Source organism: Nilaparvata lugens, chromosome 6 (assembly GCF_014356525.2).
Source record: "Nilaparvata lugens isolate BPH chromosome 6, ASM1435652v1, whole genome shotgun sequence".
Classification (NCBI taxonomy): Eukaryota; Metazoa; Arthropoda; class Insecta; order Hemiptera; family Delphacidae; genus Nilaparvata; species Nilaparvata lugens.
The window spans coordinates 28,957,276-28,971,689 of NC_052509.1; the positions used below are offsets into that span (position 1 = coordinate 28,957,276).

A 14,414-nucleotide genomic window follows, 5' to 3' on the forward strand; every position below is an offset into this window, starting at 1 on the left:
CTTGATGGTGCACCAAGATTCACAGCAGTATGAGAATGCATATTTTTGAGACGGAAGTGAAGATTTCTGAAGTGTATCATAATATAACGCTTGTAAATATGTATGAGAGGCACTGGCAAAGCTAAGAATCGGCTATTCTCCTGCTATCTTTTTTCACTGCAATAATAATAATAACGTAGACCTCCCTATAATGTGTATGCTTTCAAAAACTTTGAAAAGCGTCAAGTTTCACGACATAGAATCGATAGCATTACTTTCAGACAAAATACACTTAGAATAACGCCAAAAAACTTGTACTACATTATATTAGAAAATTCTTTTGTTCTTTTCACAAAACAATAGGTGAAATATTTTCATTATCATAAAAATCTGAATACATTTTAGAGAAAATCATCTAACATTCATTTTTTTACAGCTGTTCAAAATATAGGATGAACAGAAGGTAGCATCAGCTGATTGATTTGATTATGATTACACAACACAAAATAGCAATCTATATAAAATTTGTTGTCTCCGTTGTTCTTTCTTGTTTCATCTATTTAAGACTTTCTAGGGTTGAGCAAAGTTATTGTAAATTGTATAGAAAAGCTTGATGCAAATTTGCTTGTAGTATAATTGATTGAAGACAAATTTTCAAGAAACTATACGTAGCTAACGTTGAATCAAGTAAGTTATAGCCTATATTTTTTATTAACCATACTCCAGTTACCGTATCAAATTCTTTGAAAAAAAAAAGATAAATAAACATTAATCAGTAATAAAATATTCTAGGACGCAATCTATCCAGGAATTTGGTCATTAATCTTCAGCAAACATTAAAAATTTTTATTACATCTGTATAACTAATTAGAATGCGAATGCAGACAGACTATGGACTGGGGAGTTTCCCAGTAGTTTGAATGTTGCAATGCACACATTTTACGTCCGTCTGTCACCGACCACCGTCACCATAATAAGGGTGTGATCGATCACATCGAATGCGTATAGTGGAAGTGCACGTCAGATCATGCATGTTCCAAAAAATAAAACTGCCGAAACAATCTGAAAAGTACCATTGAGACTTGGATGTAGCTTCTCCCGCTAAAGGCAATCAGCAAGTGCACAAATTCATTGTGATTGTCTCTATTGATCTTTACAATTTATTTTATCATCTGCACGCTTGGTTTGGTCATGCATAACCGAGCGTGCACTGGCACATATAGGTTTTTAATATGATTACACCGCAAGACGTTAGATCAGAATGCAGAGGATTCATTTGACTTCCTCTGCAGGTATATCTGCGTTTGCCTTTAGACCAGAAATTTGTTGCAGTATAATAGGCCTACTAATTCAAAATTAACAAAAGTTTGACAACATGAAACATTTTAAAGTGAGGTGAAAGTAGTTTAACATGGTACACTTTATCTCTTGAATTTATTTTAGAATATTATAAAGATTATAATATTGCAGAGACAAAACCAACTTTTCATTATTCAATTTTTAAATGTGTAGATTTTGAATTTTCACTGAATAGTAAAAAAGAAATAAGTTACGTTAGGCTATATAATTTTGCTAACAAAAAATGTTTGTTTAGTTGATGTGATATTCTGGAATTGCTTTCAGCTTCCTGAGATGTTTATGAAGATTGCAGTAGCTTTGATTCTAGTGTTTGCTTTTCAAGTGATCGATTCTTCGGTAAGTTAAATTGAGTCGAATTTTAATTATTTTTAACTTAATTACATTCTGGTGTTTACTTTTCAAGTGACCAATTTTTCGGTAAGTTAACTAAAGTCGAATTTTAATTCTTTCTAACTTGAAAAATAAAATAAAAATAAATAAAAAGACTAAGAAATAATTGTCAATTGTCTTTCTAACTCACTTATTATCCCATACTGCCATTTTTCTCCAAGTTTTACTACTATGGAGTGTAGAGTGTAAAGCTGAGGAAAATAGTTTGAGCTATGATAGCAGTGTCTTCAATAATTTTTTAGTTAACTACTTCTCTCAAAGGATAATGATGTATTGAAGTAGTCTACTAGTATCAACAAATTGTGCTTCGCCCTTTTTGTCAACGTTAATTGGATTGCATCAAAAGAAATAGACTTCTATCTGAAGAACGTGACACGTAGTCACAATGTGATTAATCACTGTAGTCTTTGTGGATAAACACAAAAATGCAATGACTATGTAACTCCCTGTTTTACAATTTAACATTTAGGTACTTATTCACTGGTTATTATGTAGCCTACTTATATTTATTTTTCAAGATATAGCTTAGGTTATTTGAAATAGGCTACACATTTGTTGTCTATTTCAGGCGCAGTTGTATGAAGATGCTCGATGCAAATGTGTTTGTACAATAATTAATGGAACACAAAATTACAAGAAACTATATGTAGCCAGCGTTCCATCCAACAAGTAAGTTGTATATTTTTTATCAACCCAATTCTAGTCAACCAAATTCTAATCGCCCACAATTAATACAAGCAAGTGAAAAAACATATTTTTGAGTTGAATTGTTGAAAATTTATCAGTAGGATGATTTCATATTACTTTACAGTGTTAATGAAATCTTGCTTCTTACATCTATAGACTATAGCCTGTATGTTTATGTATTGAAGGGACGGATTCAAAGGTTCAAAGAACGTCACACGTCAACCAAAGCTTATAGCCTATAAGGTATTACTGTATAACCACTAAAAACCAATAATGTCGATGCAATATGAAACAGATTTTTATTATGATTATAACTAAAATTAGACAACACAAAAATTGAAAAATGTGAGTAGCCGCATTTACTTTTCTCTGCAATTAAAATATTGAAAAATATGTTCAAATCCAAAGTAAAATTATTTGAAGATATTACAACATCAACATCGCATTAATCATTACAAAATATAGAATAGCATTAAATACATGACATGAAACAATTTTCAAAATGTCATTGTTAGTACCTGATTGAGTAATTGAGAAAGCATGAAATGTATAATTAAGAAGGTATAAGAAGCTAAGCAGTTATAAAGTACAGCAGTTACAAAGGTAACTAATATAAATGTAATTTATTATAATTGTAAGGCCTCAAAATATTCCCAGGCACTATTACAGAGCAGTCAGTCTCCTCAAACTCTCTAAAGTTGTAAAAAGGAGGTTTCTGTCAGCCAGGACTTGATGGTGCTTTTGAAGCATAATAAATATATTTTAAAGCACAATAATACTGCCTCACACCCAGTATTATTGAAAAACTTTATTCCAGTAATTGAGAAACTCTTCCTTCATGTATCCAGCTGCACCCACGGGACAAACAAATCAAATGTGAAATGTTTTATTGACAGAAATAAAAAATACAACATCTATACATAAAATAACAACAACATACATCAGCAATACAACATCTATACATAATAGAAGCAATATAAATTTGACAACATGGGAAAATACTATTATAAATAAAATGCCAATTGAGTATTTGCATCTCGAGGTACAAGACCTGTTTGAGATGGTCTAAAGTTGTGCTTTTGTCTAGTTTCTTGGTTATTAATGTTGTTGAAATTATTATTTCAAAATTCAAAATTTTCAAATCATTATTCCTGGACCAAAAATCAAGTGACGGAGCAGTGTCTGATTACATAACCTTAACTTTTGGACAACATTAACATTGTATCAAATTTTTTGGAGAGAAATACTATAGGCACAGCCTAGTTTTTCCTCCAATGTCATAATAAATTATAATATATATTATGATTATAGTGCTTTATACAATAAATGAAATGAAATGGAAAAATGTTGGCCTCTAAATAGGAATAACGTTTCTTTCTCATGCACTTGCCAAACTGATCAATGTAATTTGAATCATTCCATTCCTATTGAAATTTGTATCATATAAATTCTTTAAATTACGATCAGTACTGAAGATAACTGTGTTGAGTGAAGCTTTTAACCTTTTCAAACATGTCATCTCCAATTTTGATGGCTTCCTGCTCTCTTGCTACTCTGGGGCTCATTTCCATGTACTTTGTTTTTTTCTATGTCAGTTACCTATCTAATTTGTTTTTTAAATATTTAAACATAAGGTATTCTTATCTAATAATAACAAATATAATAATAATAATGAGTGAATTCAGGAGGAGGCTGAGTAAAGTACTGAAGGCAAATTTGGCTTCAAAGCACCGACAAAGGCAATCAATTCATGGGTTATTCCAGCCTTGACCTACAGTTTTGGTGTTTTGAAGTGGTCAGTTAACAGGGTGTCCACGCGGCGGGAAAACCGGGAATTGTACGTGAATTTTATTTGGGCGGGAAATGTACGGGAATTTTGTTGAGGTACGGGAATTTTTTGACACTCCCGTCAACTAGCCAATTGTATATTAATTAAGGACAGAGTTGAAATTTAGCCAGTGGATGAGTGGTGTAGTCTATTAGTGATGGATGATGCAGGTTGGTGTATCGATGTGGCGTTCTATAAATATCGTGTATCGATTCAGCGTTTTATCGGTGCCCTGCATCGATAGGATCTATCGGAACGAGTAGGTTTTCTTGCGATATTCATGTGGTATGTCCACACATTCCGAACCGAACCTCGAACAGCGCAGCGAACCGTGCAATTCGCTGCGAAGCGCGCCGTGCAGCGAACCGCTCAGCGAATTCAGACAACAAAATACTAAGTGGTGAATATTTTTCAATTTTTGTAATGTAACATTTATACTGTTGATTTATTTTACTAATTTCGGCTTCAAATCATCAGTTTTCGTACTGTCAATGATATCTGAAATAATTTCAAGACATATATGTTCCAATCACTATTTTTTTTCTAAACATGATTTGGATTCTCTTTATCATACTTCCTTGTGAATCAATAATTGATCATCCATTTTGAATTTATAGGTACTAAATAAATTAAAACCAATTGGAGAATTCAATCAAACAGGCTCTAAGATATTATGATATATTTGGTAACAAAAGTATTTAGGTTATAATAACCTATGACGAAAAATTAATATTATACACCTTGCTTATCCGGTTTTTATTCAGGGTCATTTCAAATAAACAACATATTGGATAAACTTTTTTAATTTGCTTAATGTTTTTGTTTTTAATGATGTACCCGCAATGCGAAAACGCATTCTTTGATGTGTTTATATTTGCATCAATAAATTGTAAATCTTTATGATATTTTTATTTGATTATAATTTTTTCAGCCCCTTTCTCATTTAAGTCATTGAGTCAAAAGTCACTGATAGACTGACTGGTGCACTGTACAGTCGGCCGAAAACGCTGTGGAGTGTCATGCAGAGTACAGTTCAGTACTGTTCTGAATGTTGCAAATCGATGAAAAGATCACTCCCTTATTCCTTGATCAAAATTTTATTATTGACTAGCAGGTAACCCGTGCTCCGCAAGGGTCTATTTTATAACTTGACGTAATGAAAATTTGAAGAATTTTAAATAGGCCTATAACCATCCTCGGTTAATTAAGAATATATATATATATGCAAAATTTCAAGTTAATCAGTCCAGTAGTTCAGACGTGATGATGCGACAAACATAATTCTCCCATTCTGTACTAATATAAGCCATTTCTTCACTTTATTATAGTATAGATTGGTGAGCCTAAAAAGGTCCTATTCACCTATAGTCTGTGTAAAATAAGTTGAGACTTGACCCTCCATCCAAAGAAATTACAAGGTTGCAAATTCCTGTAAAATTGCATCTTTCTCAAATTTCAAATTCAACGTCAGAATTGGATGTAGAATATCATCCCCGATATCCTAGTAGTGCTTAAGAAGTTTCAGGGTTCAAGGATTGAAAGGAAATTTAACTTTTATGATAAAATTGGAAACATCGCGAAGATTTGTTTTTCTTTTGAATATCACTTCTCTCAGAATCATGGGGGATCGTAATAATTCTATATCAAATTTACGAAGAGAATGTCTCCTTTCTATTGGTGTCTGGACAATCTTTATCCGACCAATAGTTATTTTTTAATCAATGATTATGTTTGTCAATGTCGAGACATTTTGAGCAGAGAACATGAAATTACCGAGATGCTAGAAACTTTTGTTGTTTCAAAAGATAAGTAGGTGGTAAAAGCGAGAAAGTTTCTCAAAAATAATTGATTTTTTTTTTAATTGTCAAAAGTAGTCGGAAGAAGGTATTTCGGTCTCCAAGGAATTTCAAAGTTAGGAGAGCGGCTGCATGGTATGCATTGTCTACCAAATTGTATGCCAAAGGATGGCAATCTACAAAATAATTTGACTGAATTATTCCAAACGCAAGCAGCTGATTGCCTCTAGAAAGGCTGTAATGAAACACTGCTTGGATTATACGAGGTTGTCATTCTCACTATTTATAATCATGACTAGCAGGAACCCGTGCTTCGCAAGGATGTATTTTCAAACTTGATAATCTGAAAACTTGACGTAATGAAATCTTGAAGAATTGAAAATAGGCCTTTAACCATCCTTGGTTAATTAGGAATCTAGCCTATATGCAAAATTTCAAGTTAGTTTCAAGTCCTATAGTTCAGACGTGATAATGCGTCAAACATAATTCTCCTATCCCGTACGTGTGTATTAGTCAACTCTTTATTTTATTATAGATATGGTTAACAACTGCAAGAGATAGGAGTTTGGAACAGAATAGTTGTGAAACTATGATAGCGCCAGAAGTGTCTCAAACTCAATAGTAGGTACTACATGAACTTTATGAAAGTGATTTGAAAAAAAAAATTAAAACAACAGAACTGAAAATTGTCAACCTTATCATGCTACCTCAATTTAGAGAGGCTTTTGTTTGAGCCGAATGAAATCTTCTATCTTTTATATATATATATATATATATATTATATATATATATATATATATATATATATATATATATATATATATATTATATATATATATATATATATATATAAATAAATGAATGTCTGTTTGTGTGTTTGTTCCCTATGACTTGAAAAATACTTGACATAACGGCATGAAACTTTGGGAATATGCTGTGTGAATATTGGGGATGGCTTCTGACCAGAAATTTTAATAGGGTGGCTGATAATGATTATTTATAAATCCTTTTACAGACCTATGTTTCCGAAATTGTCGGCCTAGCGGCTACCGAAGAACGGAAAGATGATCATGATTCAAGATCATATTGGGATAATAGGCCTATGATTTAGCATCTAAAGTTACCAGTTGTAATAAACACGTCACCCTATGATAAATTGTATAGGCTACTGGTATTACAACGGTAGTTTGGAGTTGAAGTGTAGTTGATTGATACCAGCTGTAGATAATGGTTCCTTAGAAGACCTATACAAATAATTATCACTCCCCTATCAATGAGTAACCGGAAAATGTTGGAAAAAATTCACCTCATGGAAGAGAGTTGTTCATATTGCATTCATTAATGGCAGAATAATTTACAATTTAGCTTAGCTTATATTCATCCTAAAATGGAAGATGGAAAGAATATGTAATTCTGTGTGTTTCATTGTACATTGCATATTTCTTGGCTATCTATTGACAATCAACAACTATGAAAACATTGAATTCATCTTTGAAACACTGATTTATCCCATCTATTTTTTTTAATTCAACACTTTACTTTTAGATATTACTACCAATTGATTGAGAAGAATATGTTTTGGGAATAATGAATGCTGCATGACTAAGCACATAGGAAGTCCTTATTCAGATGTAAATGAAAATATTGATTGTCAGATACATTTTATGATTCACCAAATAAAGTAAAGTGTGACATGAGGTACATTTACTTTTTGGCGTTACGAAGTTCGCCAGGTAAGATAGTTGTAAATAAAGCTTTATTATTAATAGTCAACGCTGAAAAAAAGACAGGCTCAATCACAGGAATACTATAAATTCTATGAAGGACCAGTAAGCCATTAATTTTGAGTAGTTCAATCACTTCCATTATAGACACTGAATACATTATGGACAATCAATACATATGAAATTTATTAGCTACAAAATAATAAACTTCGATTGAAGTGACCCCGACTACTACAATATGAATAACCATTTAGATCAAATATAAGAAATTACTCACATCTCTCATCAACTCGTACTTTTTGTTCACAAAATATTAACACAAAAATATAAGTTACAGTATATTGAATGAACTCACGGCTAGTACCGTACTCAAGTTTGTCTTTTTCTGGCCGTGCTACAAATAAATGTAGGTTTATGTTTCACATCTCGTTTTTGTAATCTTGTTGTCTATTATTCAATGTGATTTTTGTTTGCAATAAAATTTGAATTTGAAAAAAGAATTATCAAAAAACTCCTAACCAAAGAAAATCTCTGTGCTCTGTTCTAATCGGAATGTAACAAACACGTGGCAAGCTTGCGCTTTTGATCCAAAGAAAATTAAATTTGATCAGCTGATTGATAAAATTATTTTAAGCTTTTCAATTATTACAACATATGTTAGAATATCATGTGTCAATTATCACAGTTCCATATGGCATTCACCTCACCATGTTCATAACCTTACTAAATAGGATCCTTTTTCATCCTTTGAAACCCTTAGAGACAAAATATCTCAAAATCCGTTCTTAGTGCGCGTCTAGAATGTTTGAAGAATATTTGTGCAAATTTTCAAGTCTGTAGGACAATTAGTTTGAGCTGTAGTGTGATTTTACATAAAAATTTTTCGAAAAATCCCCTTTCCTGAACCCCCCTATGCTCCTGATCGAAAATTTTCTGCATAGATCTAATTTTTTTTGTAGCTGAACGAAAAAGTTCCTCATGACTTTGCTGTGCAATGAGCGGTTAAAAAGTACAAAATTTTGGGGGGGCCCCAGCTCCCTCAGGGGGGCAAATTTCTGAAAATCCTTTCTTAGTGGATGTTTTCAGGCGGGTCGCTAGAATTGGCTAACTCGGGACTCGCTGACTCAATGTTAAATCTGCCGTATGAAACTTAACTGCGCTGATCGGAATTGACTAACTGTGGAAGTGGCTGTTTCTGCATCGACCGGAATTCGTTGACTGAGAATTCACTGACTCTCCCTCTTTTCAACAGCAGTCGACAGAAATGGCTAAGTCTGGAACTGGCTAACTGAGGATCCACTGATTACTACGTCATCGTCTGCGTCGTCTGCTACTCATTCCCTCGCACTCGGTCCTGTTCACTCTTTCACACTGGGACGGATAACAGATTGCGGCACAATAAGCTCGTATATTTTTTGGTAGCTTATTTCGGTATATAGATGATTGGAGCTTATGTAAAATTTGCTGATAAATCCAATAAAACTAGTAAGAGGTTAGTAACTTTGATGATTATTGAAATAACAGGCATAATATTATGCCGAAAACCATTATTCTCTCCCATTAAGAGTTGTACAACTTGATTATTTGATTGTTGAACCAACTTAAATAATGAATATAACATTTTCAATCACCCAATAATAGTTTGAAACTCTGCAATACTTCCATACCTCAGGAATCAGGATTGAAAGGAGGCAAAAAAGAAAAAAATACTATCAATTTTGAAGAATCAGTGTTTTGATTGAGCCTCGTTTATACTATTTAACTGTTATAAAACAATTTTATATCACAAAAGTTACAAAAAATTATATAACTTTGTTATAAAATAAAAAATAAACATTCTCAAACAAATAAATATAATATTGTCATATAACATTACTGACTCAGAGTCTCAGTCAAGATGGATTATGGACTCAATGTAGTCTCTCATAAGAGTATCTAGTATACCCATATCCGTTCACAGTAGAATTTTTAGTATGGCATAATTTTCCGAAAATGAATTGTTACAAGAATAGAACTTTCCACTATGCATTTATGCAATCCAACACCTTAAAAGTGAATGTAGCCTATGCAATCATAAGGGGAAATTTGTCTGAAAATGATCTGTATATAACAGAGTTTTCAGCATTCAAAAATACAAACCAATCTAGTGAAGGTCGATTCCCTGCCTACTCCCCCCCACAAAAAAAAAACTCGTTACATCATAAAACAACAGACGATGCAAACTATAACACATTTGTGTAATTCAATACTAGTCCAGTCAACGAAAGATTATAGAAGGAAACGTTTGGAATACAATTTTTGTCCCCACAACACTTTTAAGGATAGTAAGTAGGTAAACATTACAAAAGTCCTCACTCCTACCCACTGTGTTAAGTGGGTGGGGGCTATTTGAAAGTTTCATATTCTGGTTTTTTGCATATATCTTAAACAAATTCGTCTTCCCGAAATTTTTGTCGAATACAAAATAAAGGTTACGAATTAGCCTACAAGTTTCATCCTTAACATTTTTTCATATGTCTCATAGTTTTCTACTTTCCTAGATATGAGCTCTTGAAGGAGTCACATTTTTAAGGAAACCCTTCCGGCTCAGATTTTTTCATATTTTTGGCCTTATAACTTTTCCACGATTGAATGAAAAAAACTGTACCAATCATGAGCCTATAGAGCACCTTATTCTCTTCAATCTCATGAATCTTTTCATTATTTTACGCATCTCCCCACGATTGTTGCAGCCATTATAGTGTTGAGTGTAAAAACTTCAGTTCAACAACAATAGATCAATTGACAGGGAAATTTGGAGGGAATGTTAGGAACACAATTTTTGACTTCGCAGCTTTGTTTTGACTACTTAGAAGGTGAATATATCAAAATTCCTCATCCCTACCCCTTGTGCTTGAGGGATGAGGGTGGTTTGAAAGTTTGGTTCTTTCATTCCTGGCTTACACGCATGTATCTTGAGAATAATGCATTCCAGCGACATGATTTACTGAACAAAATTTAAGCTAGATAAATTTCCTACAAGTTTAGTACAGTGGAGTTTTGTGATATCTCCTTTTTTTTTTAGATATTCGCTTTTAAAAGTGTGAAATCCTTGAAAATACAGTTTTTCTTACAACTTTTCGCACTTTCAGGGCTTATGACTTAACAAAAATGCATTGAGAAAATGAGTACTGAACGTTGGGCTGTAGAGGATTCAATTCTCTTCAATTTGATGTATCATTTCAACATTCTCAATACAGCAATAATTGATCATTTATCAATGTAATTTGAACACAATATCTGGAACACAATTTTTGATTCTGCAGATACATTAAGACTAGTTGGGAGCTGAACATATTGAAAATCCTCATCCCTAAACCATGTGCTAAAGGTGAAGTACCGACAAGTTGACACTTGATGCTGTATTGACAATTTGACACTCAACACTGAAGCTGCTATAACAATTGATGGAAATCATGAAATGGTTAAATAATCCATCAAATTAAAGAGAATTTTCTCATTCCAATTTGATGAGACTTGACCACCTCTGTTGACGAAAGTCAATTGGAGGATGAAAAGATGAGGATTTCTTTATTTTACATGCTGAACTTGATATAATTAAAAATTCATTTATTGACATAAAACATTTTAAAATGAATGGCCAACGTCACAACAATTTTAAAGTTACATAATTCATAAGCTTCAGACAATAGAAAAAGGTTACATAGTATGATGATTAGTCTAATCAAAAGTTATATCAAAGAGTTATATCAAAATTTACTTTTTTATAATTATAATCTAGGAAGTTGATTTCAATTTCAAAAATCGGCAACTTTATATAAACCTTCATCCTCAAAGATATTTTTACTGTGTTTTTGAAAACTATACCCTAAAGATCTCTAACAATTACTATATATAATCAGTCATATAATTTTGTACCTGTTTAAAGCCACCACCCTTCTTCGAGATCTAAGATTCAGTTCTAAGGAATGATCCTGTGCCTAGTATTCATAACTCGCACTTTGCACTCAGCAGGGGGCTTCGCCCCCGGCACCACTGAAAATGTTTTTCTGGTTTATAATTCATTTTTGGTTGAAACCTTTTCTTTCGATAGAATTATCCAATAAAACGTTAGATAATTCTGAATTTATTTTAACTCTTCTCTCATGAATTATACAAAAGTCATTGTTTCGAAGAAGTAGTTGCCATGAAACTGAGAGACAAGGAAGAAGATAGGAAATGGTATTGAATAGAAAGAGATGGTGAAACAACAGCCAGCAGGTAGTGTGCCATCCAGGATAGGGTCGGTTGCATAAAAGTCAAACTTTAACCATGATTGAATGCTATGTGAAGAGAAGCATTCTTTTCAAAAAAGACTTCCCTAATTGCTTCTTTTGGCATTTGATCATGATTAAAATTCAACAGGGTCTTGTGCAACTGGGAAAATGCGTTTGTTCAATTTGGAGTAATCATAAAATATCTTGTGATTTATAATTAGATTTCCTATTGAATAGGTCAAAGGCCTATTCATACAGCAACCACATAGTACAAATTGTATTATTGTATTATGTGGTCGCTGTATTCATAGGCCTAAGAAGTCTTGCTGCCCTGACAACTACCTGTTCATTGGAATAGAAACTAGTTTTCATATTTCAACCATGGTATCTTTAGTTAACTCAGCCAATACGAAAATAATTACTTTCTATGTGACAATAGGAAACATGAAAATAATAAACATGTTTATATAACCACGAAGCTGTAAAAAGTGTGAGAAGCTTATTTTTCTTGTGGAAATCGTATTGCTAAATTATTCATAAATACAATTTAACGTTGTACACTGGAAAGTAAAATAATAATGATAATAAGGCAAATAAGTACTCCACATTTGATACCTACATGTTCTCCAATGATAATATGTAATCACACAACACAAGATAAGGTTTTTTAATAGAAAATACAATAATAAAGGCAAATTATTATTCCACATTTGATATGTGAATGTTCTTCAGAGATAGCCGACTATGTAATTACACAATAGGTTGCCTACACAACACACAGATGAAATTAGAAATAATACATGAGGCTAATTGGATAAAATTACTCTATTATTACATTACTGAATTGACATTGATTTAAACAGAATTGTCTTTAGCAAGTAAATAGTGATTAACACAACGTTATTCGAGGGAAGAATGATTGTATCTGAAGCTCTAGACAGTTTTCTTGCACTTAGAGGAAGATATAATTTTCAATGTAGGCTATTAACTTTTAAACGAAGCACGAAGCTTATCTCTTGTCAGTATCCTAAAATTAGCAAGTTCTAGCCCGGGGGAACTTACCAGTTTCTACAGTATTATTATCACCCTCCTGACTATTTCTAACCAATCCACTATTCGTCTTATTTCGTTTTTTTTTTTTGGTCTCATTTCATTGTTGCAGTACAATGAATACGGAATACTGTTCTGGTTTCTCAAGTAATCATCATTTTTTTTTATTTATTTAGGAACTTCGGTCGAAGGATATAGAATATTTGCAGTAGAAACACTTTACTTACATGGGTTACTATTGTTCAAATTAATAGAAACAATATACAAATCTTGTAGTACCCTTCATTATTTAAGACTTTAAAAAATAAGGATAATATGGAAGGAAAAGGAATTTCCTCTTTTTTGGAAATGAATACAAATGATAATATAATTTTTTTTTATTGTCTCTCCTGAAAATAGGTCTACTAACAATATATTTGTAAAAGTATATTTGCTTTTCAGAAAATAGATTTCTAGTTCTATTTCAAATTCTAATTCTATTTGGCATTTGTTGCTTTTGTACTTTTTGAAATATACACAGGCTGATATTGTCACTGCCTGAATTCAGTAGATTTATTACAAGTGTTTAAATATATGAGGTATAAACATTATTTAATAGCACCAATATTTAGTTTTCATAAAAATAGATTTCTAATTGTATTATTATTATTCTAAATTATAAATTGTATAAATTTCCAATTGACAGTCTTCTCACAACAATATTCAACAGTAAAACAGACAATATTCATAAAAGAGGCAAGTTGAAAAGTCAAGAGTTCAAGAGTCTTGTGGTGAGGATAAAATGTATTGAAAAAATAAATTTCTCTCAAATACAGTAGACAAGGAGATAATTCTTGACATCTATATACTTGATACGCTAAATATATATATACTTGAAACTAAATGATAAATATTCAGTTTTATTTATATCAAGAGTAAGGCTATTGCATTTTATTAAAGTCATTAACACGAATGGAAAGTGGAAATTCTGCAAGTAAAATTAATAAGACTTACAAATAAGCCAGGAAACTATGAAACAGTCCAAGAAATCCCTCATAATGATAATTTTTTTTAAAGATTAACAGTGAATTGAGGAACCCTCCCATAGAGGCGGTGGGAACTAAAAAACATAAATATAGAAGTAGGGAGAATGATACTATTGAGGCAAGAAGCAGGTTTACAAAATATGCTGTAGTAATCTTCCATCAAAACATCCAGCACTTGGAGTCAAGAATAGACTCCCTAATAATCACATTGTAGGAATTAAAACCGGATATCGTAATAGTAACCAAACATAAATTAGATGAGAATTAAATTCAATTGAAGAATCAAAATACCAGGATATTCCTGTATGAGTTGGTATGTG

The 14,414-nt window shown here is 32.1% G+C and overlaps 1 protein-coding gene across 2 annotated transcripts in view; it reads left to right on the forward strand.

The window, feature by feature from the left end:
• Positions 1–417: 417 nt before the first annotated feature.
• The window catches only part of LOC111058564 (uncharacterized protein CG1161), a 49,018-nt gene continuing 35,021 nt past the window's right edge, over positions 418–14,414 (forward strand). Inside the window, exons 1-3 of one of the 2 annotated variants that reach the window (XM_022346105.2) lie at positions 418–666; positions 1,603–1,674; positions 2,297–2,397. In XM_022346105.2, coding sequence (XP_022201797.1) covers positions 1,612–1,674; positions 2,297–2,397 — 164 coding nt within the window. In that variant the 5' untranslated portion in view covers positions 418–666; positions 1,603–1,611. The remainder of the gene's footprint in view (positions 667–1,602; positions 1,675–2,296; positions 2,398–14,414) is intronic. The other variant, XM_022346104.2, reaches the window with a different exon arrangement.